Below are 18,745 nucleotides of genomic sequence, written 5' to 3' on the forward strand. Positions count from 1 at the left end.
GGCCAGGAGGGTTTGGGCTCCCTTCTGGCCCGATATTGTCGGGAAGTCGGCGGTCCTTCGGGGTGGGGGTGCGAGTGGTCCTGCCGGGGGGGGGGGGATGTATCGGACGTCAGGGAGTCGGCCGGGCAAGAGGGCTTGGGCTCCCTCTTGCTCCGATCGTGGATGCGGGTGCGGGTGGGAGCGCGTGCGAGCGGTCGTTCGGGGTGGGGGTGCGAGTGGTCCTGCCGGGGGGGGGATGTATCGGACGTCGGGGAGTCGGCCGGGCAAGAGGGCTTGGGCTCCCTCTTGCTCCGATCGTGGATGCGGGTGCGGGTGGGAGCGCGTGCGAGCGGTCGTTCGGGGTGGGGGTGCGAGCGGTCCTGCCGGGGGGGGGGGGGGGATGTATCGGACGTCGGGGAGTCGGCCGGGCAAGAGGGCTTGGGCTCCCTCTTGCTCCGATCGTGGATGTGGGTGCGGGTGGGAGCGCGTGCGAGCGGTCGTTCAGGGTGGGGGTGCGAGCGGTCCTGCTGGGGGGGGTGAATCGGGCGTCGGGCGGGGTAGGAACTATGTTTTAAAACTTTTGTATACCGCGCTCACGCATATAACGCGCGAGGGGTATGCGCGGTAGGTAAAAACGCGTATAACGCGCGCGTTATATGCGTGAAAATACGGTAGTTGCCTTAGTGTGAAGAAGAATTTTTTGACCAGGGAGTTGATCTGTCAGATGCAGCATAAGTACTATTGTACAAAAGGGGCCATACTTGATATTGATTTCTTGAAGGAACAATGATCTGTGGCTCTTGGCTGAGGTCTGCCACTGTAATGGGTAGGCTATATAAGGCAAGGAGGATAAAAACAATAAATAATACCCAGGAACGTTGTAAATGAAGGCTTATGGTGGCATAGCCCCAGCAGAGCCCAGTTCTGATTGAGCTGGAAATAGAATGTATGATGTCATCTCTTTGTGTTTTTGCAGTAGCAAGTTCATACAGAGACCTCAGGTCAGCGATTACCTTTGACTCATACAGGCTCATGTTTATTTTTGTTTGCTGTTTAATTTGATACCTTGTCAACTAGGAACCCCTGATGAAGGTGTGTTAACCGAAACACGGACCGTGTCGGGTCTCTTGGTTTCTGAAAAGGTAGTAACATTAACCGCAATCAACAATTTATATAATAACCATAGCCTGTATCTTGTACTCTCGTGTGCAGTTTTCTTTGCTTTTGTTTGTTCTTCCTTACTGCAAATTATGTTGGATTTTGTCTTTTGTTTTTTATACTACAAGTTCTAACGGTGCTTTGTGTTTCTCTTATATTATTGCTCAGGTCCTGAAGACTAGATTGGCTGTGAGTAAGACAAGACAATATTCTGGAATGTTTGATTGTGCTAAGAAGATTTTGAAGAGAGAAGGAGTGAAAGCCTTTTACAAAGGTTACATCCCCAACATTTTAGGCATCCTTCCCTATGCTGGCATTGATCTGGCTATCTATGAGGTAAGCTTTTTGTTCATGCAGCTGTTGGAATTAAAATAATGGAAGGAGAACAGTTGCATTCTTCTAGCCTTGTTGCTGGTTTCTATAAACTTTTGTTAGTTGTAGCGCTGAATTTGTGCATTTCTGTAAAGCTATAAGATGATCCAAAATGCTGCGGCCCGTCTAATCATATAACACCATGGTTAAAAAAAACTTCACTGGCTGCCTGTAAGATTTCAAATCATCATTAAAATATTTGTACTTGTATTTCAAGTTAGTATCTCTTGGTATCTGACACAGGTAATGATATTCTACCGGCTGTTGAGAACTTTAAGGTCTGAAGGGGCAATATGATTGTCATTGACAGAATTTTCACAAGTACATTACAAAAGTACAAGGACATCTGCAATCTCTTTAGCTGTAGTGACATTAAGGACCAAATAAACAAAACCATTAAGAGCACTTTTAGATCTATACAAATTTAAGAAAGTATTGAAAACCACGTTATTTGTGGAAGCATTTAAATGACTGACTATTGGAAATTCATGAGGATATTGGCACCGCCTTATGTAGATGCTCTAGGGAAGTATTTGTTCTTTGGAAGAAATTATTGTGTGCTTGCCTATCTGTTTTAATATTATGATTGTACAGTGGAACCTTGGTTTGTGAGCATAATTCGTTCTAGAAGCATGCTCGTAAACCAAAGTGCTCGTATATCAAAGCGAGTTTCCCCATAGGAAGTAAGGGAAACTCACTTGATTGGTTCCCCTCCCCCCACGAGGCTACTGGCGCTGCTCGCTTCCACCCCACCACACCACATCTCCAAAACACCCCCACCCCCGAGGCCACTGGCGTGCTTCCAGCCCACATTCGAGAACTGGCATCGCCCCCCCCCCCCTGAGAACTGATATCGCCTGTCCAATCCCTAACCTTGATCTGGCACCGGCATACAGCAACAACCCACAGGAAGTGCTGGTGCCTGAGGATCCTGCCTCTTGCTGCTGGGCCTTGAGCATCTGCGCATGCTCAAGGCCTTCTGGCTCCCACTCTCCGAGATTCTCGGGGAGAGCGGGAGCCAGAAGGCCTTGAGCATGCACAGATGCTCAAGGCCCAGCCCAGCAGCAAGAGGCCGGATCTACCGGCACCGGCACGTCCTGTGTGGGTTGGTGTTGCATGCTGGTGCCAGATCGGGGTAAGGGTTTGGGTTTTGTGCTAACTGCTAGACAGGTGTGGTCTTTGACAGTCATAATTAGATACTTATCAAGATACATTTGCATGAATTTGGACCAAGTCCCTGATGGTTTGTAGAGGCTGGATCTCAAGCAAATCAGATCTATTTTGACTTTTGAGAAGTAGAATTGTCCATTGCTACTTATAGTGATATTTCACCAGTGTCATGCAGGAGGTGAAATTATACATTTGTATGTAATCTAGACAGTCTGAGGATAACTACAGTTTTTAAAATATGCTAGTCTTCTTTCTCACTATTAGAAATGACAAATTGGCTATAAAAGCATTTATTTTTCTTTGTTCTTGATAGACTTTAAAGAATACCTGGCTACAAAATTATGCATCGGGTTCAGCTAATCCTGGTGTGCTGGTGTTACTGGCCTGTGGCACCATTTCCAGCACTTGTGGTCAATTGGCTAGCTACCCCCTCGCTCTTGTCCGAACACGTATGCAGGCACAAGGTGAGTTCCCTTTGCTTACATTTCTTCGTTAACTGCAGGGTTATTTTTATGTGCTTTTGGAAAGGGGGGAAGGCTGATTAGGAGTATACTTTGATAAGGTTTTTTAAAAGGGTGAGGTTTATTTAATGTCTTATATTGTTTGTGATGTATTTGGTGTTTAGATTATTCACTTTAATTGTATTTTTTGTGAATGCTCTGAAATCCAGCACAGAGTAGGGGTTTGCCTCCAAACCAGTGAAATAAATTTTTTCTAAATAAACTTCACTAAAAGAATCTTCCAACCATATTTTGCTTCTCCTAAATTAAAAAAACTTTATTTTATTTGTAACTCCATCACACAACATACAATTTCCTTCAGAATATCATCAGTCCAGCTAAATATAGCCAACTTAACATAAGAACATAAGCAATGCCTCTGCTGGGTCAGACCTGAGGTCCATCGTGCCTAGCAGTCCGCTCACGCGGCGGCCTAACAGGTCTAGAAACCTGTGCAGTAATCCTCTATCCCCTTTTCCAGCAGGAAATTGTCCAATCCTTTCTTGAACCCCAGTACCGTACTCTGCCCTATTACGCTCTCTGGAAGCGCATTCCAGGTGTCCACCACACGTTGGGTAAAGAAGAACTTCCTAGCATTCGTTTTGAATCTGTCCCCTTTCAACTTTTCTGAATGCCCTCTTGTTCTTTTATTATTCGAAAGTTTGAAGAATCTGTCCCTCTCTACTCTCTCTATGCCCTTCATGATCTTGTAAGTTTCTATTATATCCCCTCTAAGTCTCCTCTTCTCCAGGGAAAAGAGACACAGTTTCTCCAATCTCTCAGCGTATGAAAGGTTTTCCATCCCCTTTATCAGACGCGTCGCTCTCCTCTGAACTCTCTCGAGTAACGCCATGTCCTTCTTAAGGTACGGCGACCAATATTGGACGCAGTACTCCAGATGTGGACGCACCATCGCCCGATACAACGGCAGGATAACTTCTTTCATTCTGGTTGTAATACCCTTCTTGATTATGCCTAGCATTCTGTTTGCCTTCTTAGCGGCCGCTGCGCACTGTGCCGTCGGCTTCATTGTCATGTCCACCATTACCCCCAAGTCCCTTTCTTGGGTACTCTCATTTAATAACATCCCTCCCATCGTATAGTTGTACCTCGGGTTTCTGTTTCCCACATGTAATACTTTACATTTCTCAACGTTGAACTTCATCTGCCATCTTGTCGCCCATTCCCCTAGTTTGTTCAAGTCCCTTTGCAATTCTTTGCAGTCCTCTTTAGTCTGAGCTCCACTAAATAGTTTGGTATCGTCCGCAAATACCAAATTGTTCTTGCGTCTCCCATCTCCCATTCCCTCGTTTTCCTTCCTCTCTTAGTCTCAACAAAATTGCTATCATGCAGTCAGATTGTATACAAACTGTGTTGTCATAACACTTCTTATTCCTTTACTGTCAGTGCTTAAGCAGACACTGGGTTACTATACCTGAGTTCACCTGTCTGACCTCTCAACCCCTGTCCCCTCCGTCCTCCCCACCATTATTTCTGTAGATGTTGTATACAGCCTGATCCAGACCTTAACACTGCTAAGAAGTTACAACAATAATTAATTCACTGCTGATTCTGAAAGAACTCCCAAACTTTCAAAAAAATATGCATCCTACTTTGATGCATCACTGTAAGTTTTGACATTAAATATATATGATCAAGTTTATTCAAGGCTTTCACAAGGGAGTTCCTCCTCTTTTTTTCCAGTGGTCAGCTATTACAATACGGGCTGCCATTACTATATGTATTATAATTCTCAATGCCTCCTCTTTCATTCCTAGAATATGGCCATTTAATAGCAGAGTCCCAAGAGGTTGTTAGGTATTGGCCAAGGTTCTAAGAGTGGAGGGGATGGAAAGGAATTGAATCATTTTCTACAGGGGTTGGCAGGGGTTATAAGAACACAGGCCCTGATGTCACCTAGCAGCATTATGTGCTTGTCTATTAGGTAGATCTTTAGTTTTGGGATAAGAGAGGGAGGAGATTTTGGGAACTGGTATGAAATGTATTAGATGTTTCAAAGGAAAAGAAAGTCTGTCTTAAGTGGCTTGTATTATTGATTTGTTTAATAAAAATTTTATACCTAATAGCAGAGGCTGTATCTGCTTATTATATTGTATTTTGTTAATTACCTCAGCCACTGGCATAACACTGTAGCAGACCCCCTATATTTTGGGACATGTCCATCAAATATGTTTAAAGGTTCCTGGCAACCTACGTTCATACCATCAATACCCCTTTGCTGCTCCATACATCCTCTTTAATCTCTTGGAGTGGAGGAGTAGCCTAGAGGTTAGTACAGCAGCCTGAGAACCTGGGGAACTGGGTTTGATGCCTACTGAAGCTCCTTGTGACTTTAGGAAAGTCACTTAACCTTCCATTTCCCCAAGTAGGAAAAAAAAAGTACCTGAATATAATATGTAAACTGTTATCCAGTATAAAAGGAAGTTGAGTCTTGACCATTGGGTTATTCACCTCTACCTATGAGTTTTTGTAGAATTACAGGTTTACAGCTCTGCCTCCTTGTGTTAGTGGGCAGTCCCTATCTCCTCAGTTTTTTCTTTTGCAAGCGAGTTGAGAAGATGTCTTTTCTTCTGATCTGCAACTGAGTTGTTATTTTTAAGTTTTTAATCCAAAGTTTGAGGCGTCACAGTGCCCCGAGGTTCCCAGGATTTCTGGGACAGCTCTGCCTGGGAGAAGATACAGCCTCTAGTTTGGTGGGGGAGGGAGGAACCCTTTCACAGAGATCACCATGATTCTGATAGACAGGTAGAAGCCTCCAGAGGGCCCTTGAGATTTTCCAGAACCATGACAAAATGGCTCCTGAGTTGCAGCAGTTATTTGTGCCACCTAAGATGGATTTGCTAGTAGCGCAAGTTCTGAAGCATATGCCACTTCCTAGTGAAGGTGGAGTAATTCTAAAGGATGCACAGAATTGCAGGGTGGATCTAATCCTCAAATGACAGTTTGAAGCTTTAGCTTTGGGTCTGAAAGCAGCAGCAGCGGCTTCCTTTGTTTTACATGCCTTCCATAAAATGCTACATCAGACTCTGGCTCCGAAGGAGAGCGTATACCTCCAGGTGGTAGTTTTGGGGGGTGATTATGTAGCAGATGCTCTGTTTGATGTGTTCAGGGTCATGAGCAAACTGTCTGCTTATTCTGTCTCTACTTGCAGAATGCTCTGGATCATACAACAGGCAGGAGATTCTGCCTCTGAAGCTACTTTGAGCAGGCTTCCTTTCAAGGGACCAATACGCGTTGACAAAGGGTTTGACTTTATGGCCAGTGTGGCAGATAGTCATCCTAAGTTATTGCCAGACACTAGACCACATGCCCCAGGGAGGATCAAGTTGTGGTCCCTTTCTTGCCTACAGATGGTCTCACCAGTCATCGGCAGGCTCCTCTGCTCAGAGATCATTTTGCAGGTCTAGACAGAGGTTTGGGTGCTCCAGAAGAGCTCAACAGCCACTCCTAAGCAGTCCTGATGATGCCAGACCAGAGCCTGGACAAAGATTTCTTTGAACAAATGGGTGCTGGACATTTTGCCAGAGGGCTACAGACTCAAATTCTTTTGTCCTTGTTGGGATTTCTTTGTGGATTCACCAGCTGGAAAACCAGAGAAGGTGATCAAAGTCTGAGAGACAGTAAAACGGCTTCTGGGGATTCAAACTGTAAAGCCTGTGCCAGATGCAGAGTTAGACTTGGGCAGATACTCCATATTCTTTATCATGCCATCAGACGACTAGAGACCAATCCTGGATCTGAAGCACTCAAAGTGCCCAGATTTTGGATGGAGACCGTACATCGGCCATTTATCTTGGTGGCATCAGCAGAATCTCATATTCCCGGAATACAGAAAGTTCCTCAGATTCCATATGCTGGAAAAGCATTTTCAATTTGCAGCACTCTCGTTCGGGTTCACAACAGCATCTCGCACCTTTACCAAGGTGCTTGTGGTGGTAGCAACGTACCTTCATAAGGCAGGGTCCAGGTATACCCATACTCGGATAATTGGTTAATCAGGGCTCCATCCAAGACCACCAGACACAAGGCAGTAACACAAGATGTCCAGCTCCTGCAAGACCTGGGATAGAATATAAATTTCCAAAAGAGTCACCTGGAATTGACCCAATCCATGGAATACTTTGAGATCCTCTTTTACATGGCAAAAGACCATGTTTTTCTTCTGGAGTCACAGAAGCTGAAGCTCAAATTTCAGATTGTAGAGTTTCCGGCAATGCCAGCTCCTATGTCTTGGCACTAACTGCAGTTACTGGGATCAATAATAGTGACCATAGAAGTGGTACCTTAGGCAAAAGCTCAGTTATGCCCTCTTTGAATGTGCTGCTATCCTGCTGATCTCTGCAGAAGGATTCACTTCGGGTGCCATTGACCTCGATAGGGGAAGAATGTCAAAGCTTGCGTTGGGGGCTTTCAGTGGAGGCACCATCCAAGGGCTTGACTCTCTGCATTTCCTATGTGGTGATATTGATGACAGATACTAGCCTATATGGCTGGCGAGGTCATTGCGAGGGAAGCCTGGTTCAGGACCAATGGTTACATTCTCAGAGAAAATGGTTCATCAACAGATTGGAACTGAGAGCCATTTGCCTAGCACTGCAATCATTTGAAAAAATCCTGGAAGGCAAAGCAGTCAGGGTCTTCTTGGAAAATAAAACAGTGGCATACGTCAACAGATAGGGAAACACCAAAAGTGCTTTGTTAATGATAGAGACCCAGTTGTTGTTTTTCTGGGCAGAATCCCACCTACAAGCCATTTGGTGGCACATTTAGCAGGAGTGGACAATGTGCAAGCAGTTTATCTTAGTTGCCAGGCTCTGGATCTGGGGAAGTGGTCTTAGTCCCAGAGTGCTTTTAAAAAAAATAAATTGTAAATCCCTAATGGGAATCCTTTATTCCAGGTTGCAGGTGTAAAGAAAAAGGACAAGGTTCTGGAGTTACTGGACATGAGGAGAGTTTTCTCTTTTACCTCAAAGTGACAAAATGATTTTTGCCTTTCAGATCATCTTTTTGTGATCACCAGTCCTGGTAGACTGGGGAGGCCAGCATCTAAGGATGCATCTGTGTGGTTATTTTGTTTCTACATTGGCTGTGGTAAACAGCCATCAGTCTCCTTGAAGATATATTCCACCAGAAGTGTGGCATTTTCAGGGCAGAATCCCGGGCAGTACCACCCGAGGAGATTTGTAGGGCTGCTACATGGTCTGCTCTCTATACTTTCACAAAGTTTTTCATAGAGTGGACATAACGGCACAAATAGACGGCTTCATCGACTTGTCGACCAGTACGCCCAAGTCTCTTTCCTGGGAGGTCTCTCCAAGTACCGCACCAGACATCCTGTAGGCGTGTATAAGATTTTTGTTACTGACTTGCATCATCTTGCATTTATCCATGTTAAACCTCATTTGCCATGTCGCAGCCCATTTCTCGAGTGTGTTCGTCATGTTGCAGGTCTTCGCAATCCCCCTGCGTCTTCACTACTCTGAATAATTTCATATCATCTGCAAATTTAATCACCTCACTCCTCGTACCAATTTTAAGGTCGTTTATAAATATGTTGAAGAGCCCTGGTCCAAGCAACGAACCCTGCGGCACTCCACTCGTGACGTTTTTCCAGTCTGCGTATTGTCCATTCATCCCCACTCTTTGTTTCCTATCCACCAGCCAGTTTTTAACCCTTGATTCCATGGCTCGCAATTTTCCAAAGTAGTCGTTCATGCGGAACCTTGTTAAACGCCTTCTGAAAATCCAAATATACAATGTCAACCGGGTCACCCTTGTCTATCTGCCTGTTTACTCCCTCGAAGAAGTGCAGCAAGTTCGTCAAGCAAGATCTTCCCTTGTTGATGCCGTGCTGGCTGGTCCTCATCAGATCGTGTCCTCTTCTACTTGTGTGGAGAAAGAACACATCTACTCTTCTCAAGTCCTCCAGTTCTATTCTTGACTCTAGAGAAGCAATGAAAAGGTCAGACAGCAGAGCTGCCAGAATGTCCTTTTGTTAGTGCCCACATATGTATGCCATCCAGCCCCATCTCTTTATCCACTTTCGAGATACTTAGTAACCATAAAATAAGAATGGATGATAGGGCATAAGTAACCAGATTATGCTACAACACACTTATTTGTTTGGGATTTATTAACTGCCTTTTCATGAAGAGATTCACCCAAAGTGGTTTACAATACATTGAATAAGCACATAAGCATTGCCTCTGCTGGGTCAGAACAGGGGTCCATCGTGTCCCGCATCCGCGGCGGCCCCCTAGGTCCGTGACCTGTCATTAGACCTTACCTAAGTCTTTCATCCCCTATTCATTTAATACCTGTACCTATACCCTTCAATCCCCTTATCCTTCAGGAAGTCATCCAATCCCTTTTTGAAGCCCAATATTGTACTCTGCCATATCACCTCCTCTGGGAGCGTATTCCAGGTGTCCACTACCCTCTGAGTGAAGTAGAATTTCCTAGCGTTCGTTTTGAATCTGTCTCCTTTCAATTTTTCTGAATGCCCTCTTGTTTTTGTGGGCCCGGCTAGCCTGAAGAATCTGTTCCTATCCACCTTCTCTATGCTTTTCATGATCTTATAAGTCTCTATCATATCCCCTCTAAGTCTCCGCTTCTCCAGGGTAAAAAGCCCCAGCTTCTCCAACCTTTCAGCATACGAAAGGTTCTCCATGCCCTTTATCATCCGTGTCGCTCTCCTCTGGACCCTCTCGAGTATCGCCATATCCTTCTTAAGGTACGGCGACCAGTACTGGACACAGTACTCCAGATTTGGGCGAACCATCGCTCGATACAATGGTAGAATAACCTCCTTTGTTCTGGTAGTGATACCCTTTTTGATTATGCCCAACATTCTGTTCGCTTTCTTTGAGGCTGCTGTATTTCTCTATCTGTCCTGGCAGGCTCACAATCTGACTGTAGTATCTGAGGCAATGGAGGGTTAAATGACTTGTGAGTCACAGGGAGCAGGCTGGGATTGAACTCGCAACCTCAGGGTGCTGAGGCAGCAGCTTTTACCACTAGGCCACTCCTCCCTAGAAACCTCAAAGGCTTGTTGATAAAAGTATGTTTTTAATATTTTACAATTTTTTTTTTTTTTTTAATCTTTGTTGATTTTCAAATTTCGATAGTGCAATACAAATGGTAAATCAGAAAAACTGCACAAAACACACTATTCACTATAGTTATTACATTAAACAGTCATTTTCTCCCATCCTCATCTTCATTCTTAATATAATAATACATATGATGTGATTACAAATTATAAATAAATAATTTAACTATTCAAAAATATATTTCCCTCCCCCCACCCTCCCTGGATGTGTAAGAAAATCTAATGATAAAGAAAGGTTGTGGCAGAGACCACTGTTCTGGGTTTCAAGCGGAAGTTGGATTCACACCTTCTTGCAAATCACATCGGGGGATACGGGAAATCCGAGTCTCCAATAAGGAGCACCTAACTGGGCCTCCGCATGTGCGGATCGCCGGACTAGATGGACCTAGGTCTGATCCGGCGAAGGCGTTTCTTATGTTCTTATGTAAAGAAACATGACCCTTATTATAATGCAATAAAATTAGTCAATGGACTCCATACATCATTAAAGAATTTACTAGTCCCCAAACGTTCCGCCATCATCCTTTCATACTTATATATGGTACACAAATTTGCCCATGAAAAAGTGAAATTGATCCTATCATGATTTTTCCAATTCCGTGTAATCAATTGAACAGCTATTCCCGTCATAATCAGGAAAAGGCGACTTTTATACTTATCTAAAGTAGACTTAATATGAAGTAATATACCACAAATTACAGCTTCATAAGATAAGGGAATAGCTGCTTCAAGAATAAGATTAATATTTTACAATTTTTAAAATTCTGAAAAGGCAGTTCAGCCTGCAATTCCAGACAGAGGAAAATTGTCAGAAAAGGAGCCAAAATTTAAAATTAGATTTAAGATGAGTGGTAGATGGGGAAGGAAGTTCCAGCTTAGGGTCATTTAATGATCACAGAGCAGTTGATGGAGCAGAAGGAATTACTGATGGTGCAAGATATCCAGGTATACCCTCATGAAGAGCTCTAAAAGTTAGCACGACAATCTTGGAACCCAGTGCAACAGAACAAGAAAGGGGTGAATGTGATCAAATTTTCTCCATACACAAACGAGCTGCAGTATTTTGAAGTGTTTGGAGCCATTTCAATTGTGAAAGAGGATTCCCTGTAAAAACTATATTGCAATCCAATTTAGTAATCAAAAATGCATAAACAAATGCTTGCATGTTATCAGAGGAGAAATAACTATAAATAGTTTGCAATTGATAAAGTGAATAAATCCTGATATTTACTACATTGGAGATCTGAACAATGAAGAAGAATTAATTCATGGAAGGAATCAACACATTTAATGAAAGAATTAAAATGAAATGGAGCCACTGAAGGACATTCCTGATGACCAGTGATCCAACACACTGTCGTCTAAGCTGGATTCAGTTGTAAGAATGATGATGGAAAGCTAATTAGCTACTGTTTCTAAGCTGGTTTGTAGGGGGTAGGATCACAAGATGTGTAAAAGACAAGTAAAATATTTATAAAATTTAGCACAATGATGTTTTAAGCAGCCCCTTATAAATTTTTTCTCAGTATTATTTTTTTTTTTATATATTTTGCTCTCTCTTTCCACTTCTTTACAAAGTGGGGTGTTTGATCATACTGGGCTAACTTGGCAACACAGAGACTGAAACCTCTCCTGAGCTAAGCCCTGTCTCTATCAATCTTGTTAAGGTCCTCTAGAGCAGTGTTCTTCAACCTTTTTACACCCGTGGACCAGCAGAAAAAAAAGAATTATTTTGTGGACCGGCAAACTACTAGGACTAAAATTAAAAAACCCCATTTCCGCCCCATCTCCGCGAGCTCGGTCCCCACAAATCATCTGATCCCATCCACACAAGCCTCAGTTATGATTTTATATTAAATGTATTTTATTAAAGTATAAAAAGAAACAATATTCTGTGCAATTGTCATTTTATAAATACAAATAATTCAGAGCAAGGATCAACAAAACCCCTGTCTCCCCTCCTCTTCACATATATCCCCTCTACTATCAAGAAAACTGAACAAGCCAAATTATTACAGAATGCTACACAGAAATATCATGCTAACAGAATACTGCAGTCACACATTACAGGAATAGTTTTAGGGGAGTGCAACTAGGGCAACTGTCCCCTGGTCAGAGAGCGCCCTAAGCCAGCTGGAAGCTAAAGAAGCACTGCCTGGGTTTTGCAGTCCCCAGTTATGTCTAACACCAGCTCTAGCAGGATATATATTTCAAATCTGATATAATCACAAAATAGAAATAAAATTGTTTTTTTCTACCTTTTGTCGTCTCTGGTTTCTGCTTTCAATCTTCTTTTCACTCTCTGTCTCTTCAATCCAGCATCTGCCCCTTCCATCCACTGTCTGTACTCTCCCCCTTCCATATGGTATCTGTCTTCTTTCTATGCTCCTCTCCCCTTTCCATCCAGCTTGTGCCCCCTCTCTCCTTTTTACATGATTCATTCCAGCTTCACTGCTCTTCATTTTTATCTCTCCTACACCAGATCTATCATTGTTGTCCCTCTCTGCTTATTTTTCTGCTGACCCCTTCCTATCATCAATCTCTCTACTTTCTCATGCCTGTGTCTCCCCTTCCCCTCCTCTAATCTCTCTGCCAGCTGTTTCCTTCCTTTTTTCATTCTCCCTTCCCTCCTCCTCCTGTCCAGCAGTAACTCTCTTCCCTTCCTCCTCTCCCAGCAGCATCTCTCCTTCTCCCTCTCCAGTAGCAGCTGTCCCTTTTTTTCCCTTGCCCAGGAGCTTCCCAGATTCCTTTCCCTCCTCCCCTCCCAGAAGCATCTCTCCTTCTCCCTCTGCAGTAGCAGCTGTCCCTTTTTTTTCCTTGCCCAGCAGCTTCCCAGATCCCTTTCCCTCCTCCCTTCCCAGAAGCATCTCTCCTTCTCCTTCTCCCTCTCCAGTAGCAGCTGTCCCTTTTTTTCCTTGCCCAGCAGCTTCCCAGATTCCTTTCCCTCCTCCCCTCCCAGAAGCATCTCTCCTTCTCCCTCTCCAGTAGCAGCTGTCCCTTTTTTTCCTTGCCCAGCAGCTTCCCAGATTCCTTTCCCTCCTCCCCTCCCAGAAGCATCTCTCCTTCTCCCTCTCCCTCTCCAGTAGAAGCTGTCCCTTTTTTTCCCTTGCCCAGCAGCTTCTGATAGTGGCTTTCTCCCCTCCAGCAGCTCTTCTTACTTCCCAGCGCAGCGATTCGCTAAGGCAGCCTCGGGTCCTTTGTTGGGTCGCGCCGCCTCTGAGGAAAGAGGAAGTTGCATCATCAGAGGCAGCCGCGACTCAGCAAAAGCCCCGAGGCTGCCTTTGTGAAGCGCTGCGCTGGGAAGTAAAGGAGAGCTGCAGAGAGGGGAGAAAGTCACTGTCGGAGGCTCCCTAAGATCTCTCCGTCCCAGGGCAGACTTAGGAAGTTGAAGTCAGTCAGTCTTGCCGGCCCTGTGCGGACCGGCAAAAGTTTCCTGCGGACCGGCACCTGTCTGAGGACCGGCGGTTGAAGAACTATGCTCTAGAGCTTTGCACTGCAATATTTCCTTAACTTGCAAATACTGAAAGGCCTCTCTCCTATCCTGCCTATATTCATCAATAATCAATAACTGAGCCCATTTCAATAAATTGCCCTGGTGTTTTAGGTCCCTTTTCTCTCCTTTCTTTTGTAAGTACAGTCTAGTTTACCCAGGAGAAACTCATTCAGTTTGCTGGAGTGATGTAGAATAGAAGTAAGTCTTACCTGACAAAAGCTTACTCTTAATTCTACCCCAGTTTTCCAGTATTTATTTAAAAAATTTCTATTCCGCATATACCACATACATAATTTTGTCAAAACAGAAATACAGACATAAAACATCAATAAATTCACAGCATTTAAAATGTTTGCACAAACAAATGTGTCTTCAGAAAATGTAACATTTTAAAAGCAAAGCAGTATTGTTTGGTTAGGGTGCATAGTTTTATTTTAGTTTTAATCTTGTGTGTGTGTTTTCTAGCCTCTGTGGAAGGAGCCCCTCAGTTGAACATGGCTGCCCTCTTTAAAAGGATAATTAAGAAGGAAGGCTTCAAGGGTCTTTACAGAGGAATTGCCCCCAACTTCATGAAGGTGCTTCCTGCTGTCAGCATCAGCTACATTGTCTATGAGAAGATGAAGCTGCAGTTGGGAGTCATATCGAAATAATATGAAAGATCATTTCATTAGCTGGCAAATGTAGTACTAAACGGTGCTATCTGGAATGATTTATTGGTCCAACAAATAAACTACTATTTATATCCAAATATGAGGGGGGAGGGATAATTGGCTATTGAATTTGTAATTTTGCTGCCTGTGTTTTGGTGAAACAGTAGAAAATTTAGCATATTTTAGTCTTCTGCTACTTTGAGGTGTTCAGAAAATCATTTTGATAATTACATTCCTTAGCTATGAATTTCAGGTTTTCTTTTTTTTTTTTTTAAACTGCATTCCTTAGGGACCCTTTTACTGTAACTTACTGCCGCCGCCGCGCGGCAACAGCCCCGAAGCCCTTTAAATCTCCATGGGCTTCAGGGCCGTTAACACAGGGCAGCCGCTAGCGTGGCTTTGTAAAAGAGGCCGTTAGTGTTTGGTAATGGATGTTAGCATGTTCTAAGTACTATATGGCCCTTAGGTATAAAATATGACACACAACATTTAACATGTGCTAATGTCTGTTAGCATGTACTAAGCTTTAGTGAAAGGGCCCTTCAATTTGGTTTGAAAGTCAAGCAGGAGAGGGAGGGGGTCCTAAAATAGAATTTTTATCCATTATTTGTTCAGTTTTCAGTTGCAGCTAGGAGACTTCATTGTGTTAAAATCATAGCCCAATCAACAAAACTACGTTTCCAGCAGTCCTTGTGTTGGAACCATACAAACAGTGGAAAAGTTTATTTGAAGATGTGTCATAAGACTTGCACTTTCATTTTACTGCAAGAAAGCACAGCTAAAAGGCTTCTAGTCTGTTAGGGGCCATTTTTCACTAAATGAAAATCAAAGTGCCAGGCCAATAGTGCATTATGCTGACTGAGTACCTCCTACTCGGTATAATATTATTGATTTATGTGTAGAATGGAGGCTGTGCTCATTGGAGAATGTCTCTGCAGTTTAATTTCTGATGCATGACTGCAAGATAAAATGAGGAAGTAATCAACAGCAAGGTATTCAAAATTTAACTACTTTTATTTACAAGAAAGCATTCCACTGTTGTTCCTTTGGGCTTCCAACTGCCACCAGAAACTTCCATTTGCAGCTATCTGGGGATTTTTGCCCTCTATCCTTACCCCCAACATACTTCAGTGATTGCAGTGATTAGCTGTTAATTGGGGGTCATGCACCAGAGCTGTTGTGGAGCCCAGCAGTCATCAGCCATTTCACCATGACTGATACACTCCTCTTGGTGGCCATGGATGTTGCTTCTATATTGTTTCCATAGAATGGAAGATTAGAGCCACGAATCAGACCAAGTTCCCCATGCTAGGCAGTACACAACACTGCTTCTGAGCTGCTGGATTGGTCCAAGTATTTCTTTTGACCTGAGTGTATTAACATCTGTCATTTTTGGTCTTTTGTTCTGCTTGGGGAGCCGTGTACGATTTCTAAGAACCAGGGGCCCCCTGTCACTCCATATGTACCATTTGTAACCGTTTTCCACTCTTTGTTTTGACTGTTGTGAAACCTAATGGTGAAATGGCTCCTGAGCTGACACATTACTTTGAGCCTTATGGAGATCAGCAGCATTTTGAAGTCTGCCTCTCTTACCTGTTGCCTTTTTTTCTTGTCTCATCATAGACTCCAGTCCAGGTCTTAATGATCCACATTTATGGTGTGGGACTCTGCTTTATATGTCTTACCTCATTGTTATCTATGAAATGTTTACATGAACAGGATCCTATTCAAGATGGTTTGTACCACAGACACAATGTAGATGGAGTAATTGGGTATATGTGTTTTTGTACTGGACAGCTAGTTAGTTAGGACACCATTTTTGAAGAAATATTATTCCAGTGTTACTGTGATATTTCAGCTACCAACATAATTCCTTTTTTTTTAATTAAAACATTTTTTTTTCCATTGGAACAAAATGTTGATTGAATCCTCTTCCTAGTTTACAAAACTTTTTTGTTGCCAAATAGTTTCTTCCACAAACCAATTATGTAATGTGTATTTCACTTTGAAGTTTGGATTTGGATTTTACATTTAATGAACTTCCCTGTCCAAATTCAAGTTCATTTAGGTGTAATAGGTAGTGTTTTTGCTCAGAGGCTATGGCATTTCTACTGCAAGAGAATGTAATGTACCACTATACGAAGCTGTATGAATAACACACATTAATTGCTGTCCTCATATCATCCTTCTGTATTCATTTTTACCAAATTCCAATTTATTGCCTTAAATTTTGTAATACGTGGGATGGTTGATGTTGATTGAAAAACACTGCAACTAGCCCAGCTTGTGCTTTATTCCTATGAGGTTTTACAGAGACACTTACTCCCTCTTTTACGAAACTGCGATAGCCGTGCTGAATGGCCCATGCTGCTCCCGACGCTCATTGGAACTTAATGAGCATCTGGAACAGTGTGTGCCATTCAACATGGCTCCCCACACTAGAAACCGCTATTGCAGTTTCGTAAAAGGAGGCCTTAGTCTGCGTACTTTTTCTGTTGCAGTACCACAGACAGTTCATGTCTGACTTTCTTTTCAGTTATGATGTTTAATCCTATAATTTTATGCATTTTTTAACTTTCTACTTCAACCACCTCCACTGGGCATTCCTTGTTAACACAGGATAATTAATTCTGTTGCACTGTACTAAGTTATAGAATCAGGTTGTCTGTTGTGTGCTTTTTGCATTAGTGAAACCAAAGAGTAATGTCTTCAGTAAGGAAATGCCGGTGCCTCTCCATCACCAATAGCAAATGTACTATGCATGTCTTTTTGTCTGAACATGGTTTTGTACTTTAAGGCTTACTGTATCCCAGGGGTGTCCCAACCGGGTTTTCAGGATTTCCCCAATAAATATGCCTGAGAGCTGTTTGCATATACTAGAGGCAGTGCATGCAAAAGATCTCCTAAAAATCCCAACTGGGTTGTGGCCCTCAAGGACTGAGGTTGCCCACCCCTGCTCTATCCAGTGTCATTGATTTTCAGCCAGTCCTGCCTTTTAAACTCAGCTTTGCATTGTGATACTTATACTGTGAACTTTTCTTATTAGAATACTAGGACCTCAAAACCACTAGGTGGCTCCAGAGATACAGAGCCTTTCACCTTTTAAGTCCTTTAGATTTTGGTTTGGATCAGTAGTGGTCAAAGTGAGACTTATTTCAAAGCTATTTGGTAGCCTATATCAAATATACATCAGTGATCTCAGTAGGTGAAGCCAAATATTTACAGACAGGGAGAGTGTCGTGCTCTCTCACCCTTGGAGGTAGTACATGCAGAGCAGGATTAAGCAGATCAGCTGTGGTATAGTGCTACCTTTTTGTGCCTTACTTGTAGTATAGGTAAGTGGAAAACTTTGGTTTCCCATGGTGGCAATCCATCATCTCTGATTCACACTGAGTTCACAAGGAAAAACCAGAATGCAGGACTAATAAAACACCAGAACCTATTAGACTGAATTTAAAAGGCAGGGACATAAAACTTTTTTGAACCAGAGATAATTGTTGGTGCAGTCAGCTGTAATGGAAATTGAATAACATCAGCATGCCTGCCTTGGACTTGATCATAGATTCTGATTTTATTTTTAAATTTATTTTTCTGCTTGCTTTGACTGTAATATACTGGATATGTAAATAATGAAAACTGGTAATGGCTTTGTATAAGGTTCAGAGTCTTTTCCTTGTGCCTTTGTAATGTGCCTTTTCCTTTTTAATGAAGGCTTCCGATGGTGAAATAATTATGTTATATGTGATCTTATATTTGAATTGCTTGAAGAAAAAAGTGGGAACAATGTACTTGGTATCTCTGTGCTTGCATTCTGTTTTTCTTGCATGTTTACTGAAACCAAAAAAAAGTGTTTACTGATGCTAGGGATCTGAACCTAGACTTCTTGTAATACTTGTACATAAAGCCTGGAAATTTATATAAAATACATTTCCATTTTCTGTTCTTTGTGGTGTATGATTATAAACTTGAATGTGAGAAGCTAATTTGCCTCTGCTGAAAAGCACACACTGCACATATATTTTAACCTCTAAAGCAGGGGTGTGAAAGTCCCTCCTCGAGGGCCGCAACCCAGTTGGGTTTTCAGGATTTCCCCAAAGACTATGCATGAAATCTATTTGCATGCACTGCTTTCATTGTATGCTAATAGATCTCATGCATATAAATTGAGGAAATCCTGAAAACCCGACTGGATTGCGGCCCTCGAGGAGGAACTTTGATAGCCCTGCTCTAAAGGGAAATGGTGAGGACTTGTGACAAGAGAAAGTACTCTTGAAATGTTTGGGAAACAAGA

General features: G+C 42.8%; 1 protein-coding gene across 1 annotated transcript in view; it reads left to right on the plus strand.

Annotated features, from left to right (window-relative positions):
• Positions 1–18,396, plus strand: part of SLC25A24 (solute carrier family 25 member 24) — a 118,923-nt gene extending 100,527 nt beyond the window's left edge. Inside the window, exons 8-10 of the mRNA XM_033916547.1 lie at positions 1,306–1,473; positions 2,993–3,143; positions 14,270–18,396. Of these exons, the coding sequence (XP_033772438.1) occupies positions 1,306–1,473; positions 2,993–3,143; positions 14,270–14,454 (504 nt within the window). The 3' untranslated portion in view covers positions 14,455–18,396. The remainder of the gene's footprint in view (positions 1–1,305; positions 1,474–2,992; positions 3,144–14,269) is intronic.
• The last annotated feature ends 349 nt before the right edge of the window (positions 18,397–18,745 follow it).

This window comes from Geotrypetes seraphini, chromosome 12, assembly GCF_902459505.1.
Source record: "Geotrypetes seraphini chromosome 12, aGeoSer1.1, whole genome shotgun sequence".
In the NCBI taxonomy this organism is placed as follows: Eukaryota; Metazoa; Chordata; class Amphibia; order Gymnophiona; family Dermophiidae; genus Geotrypetes; species Geotrypetes seraphini.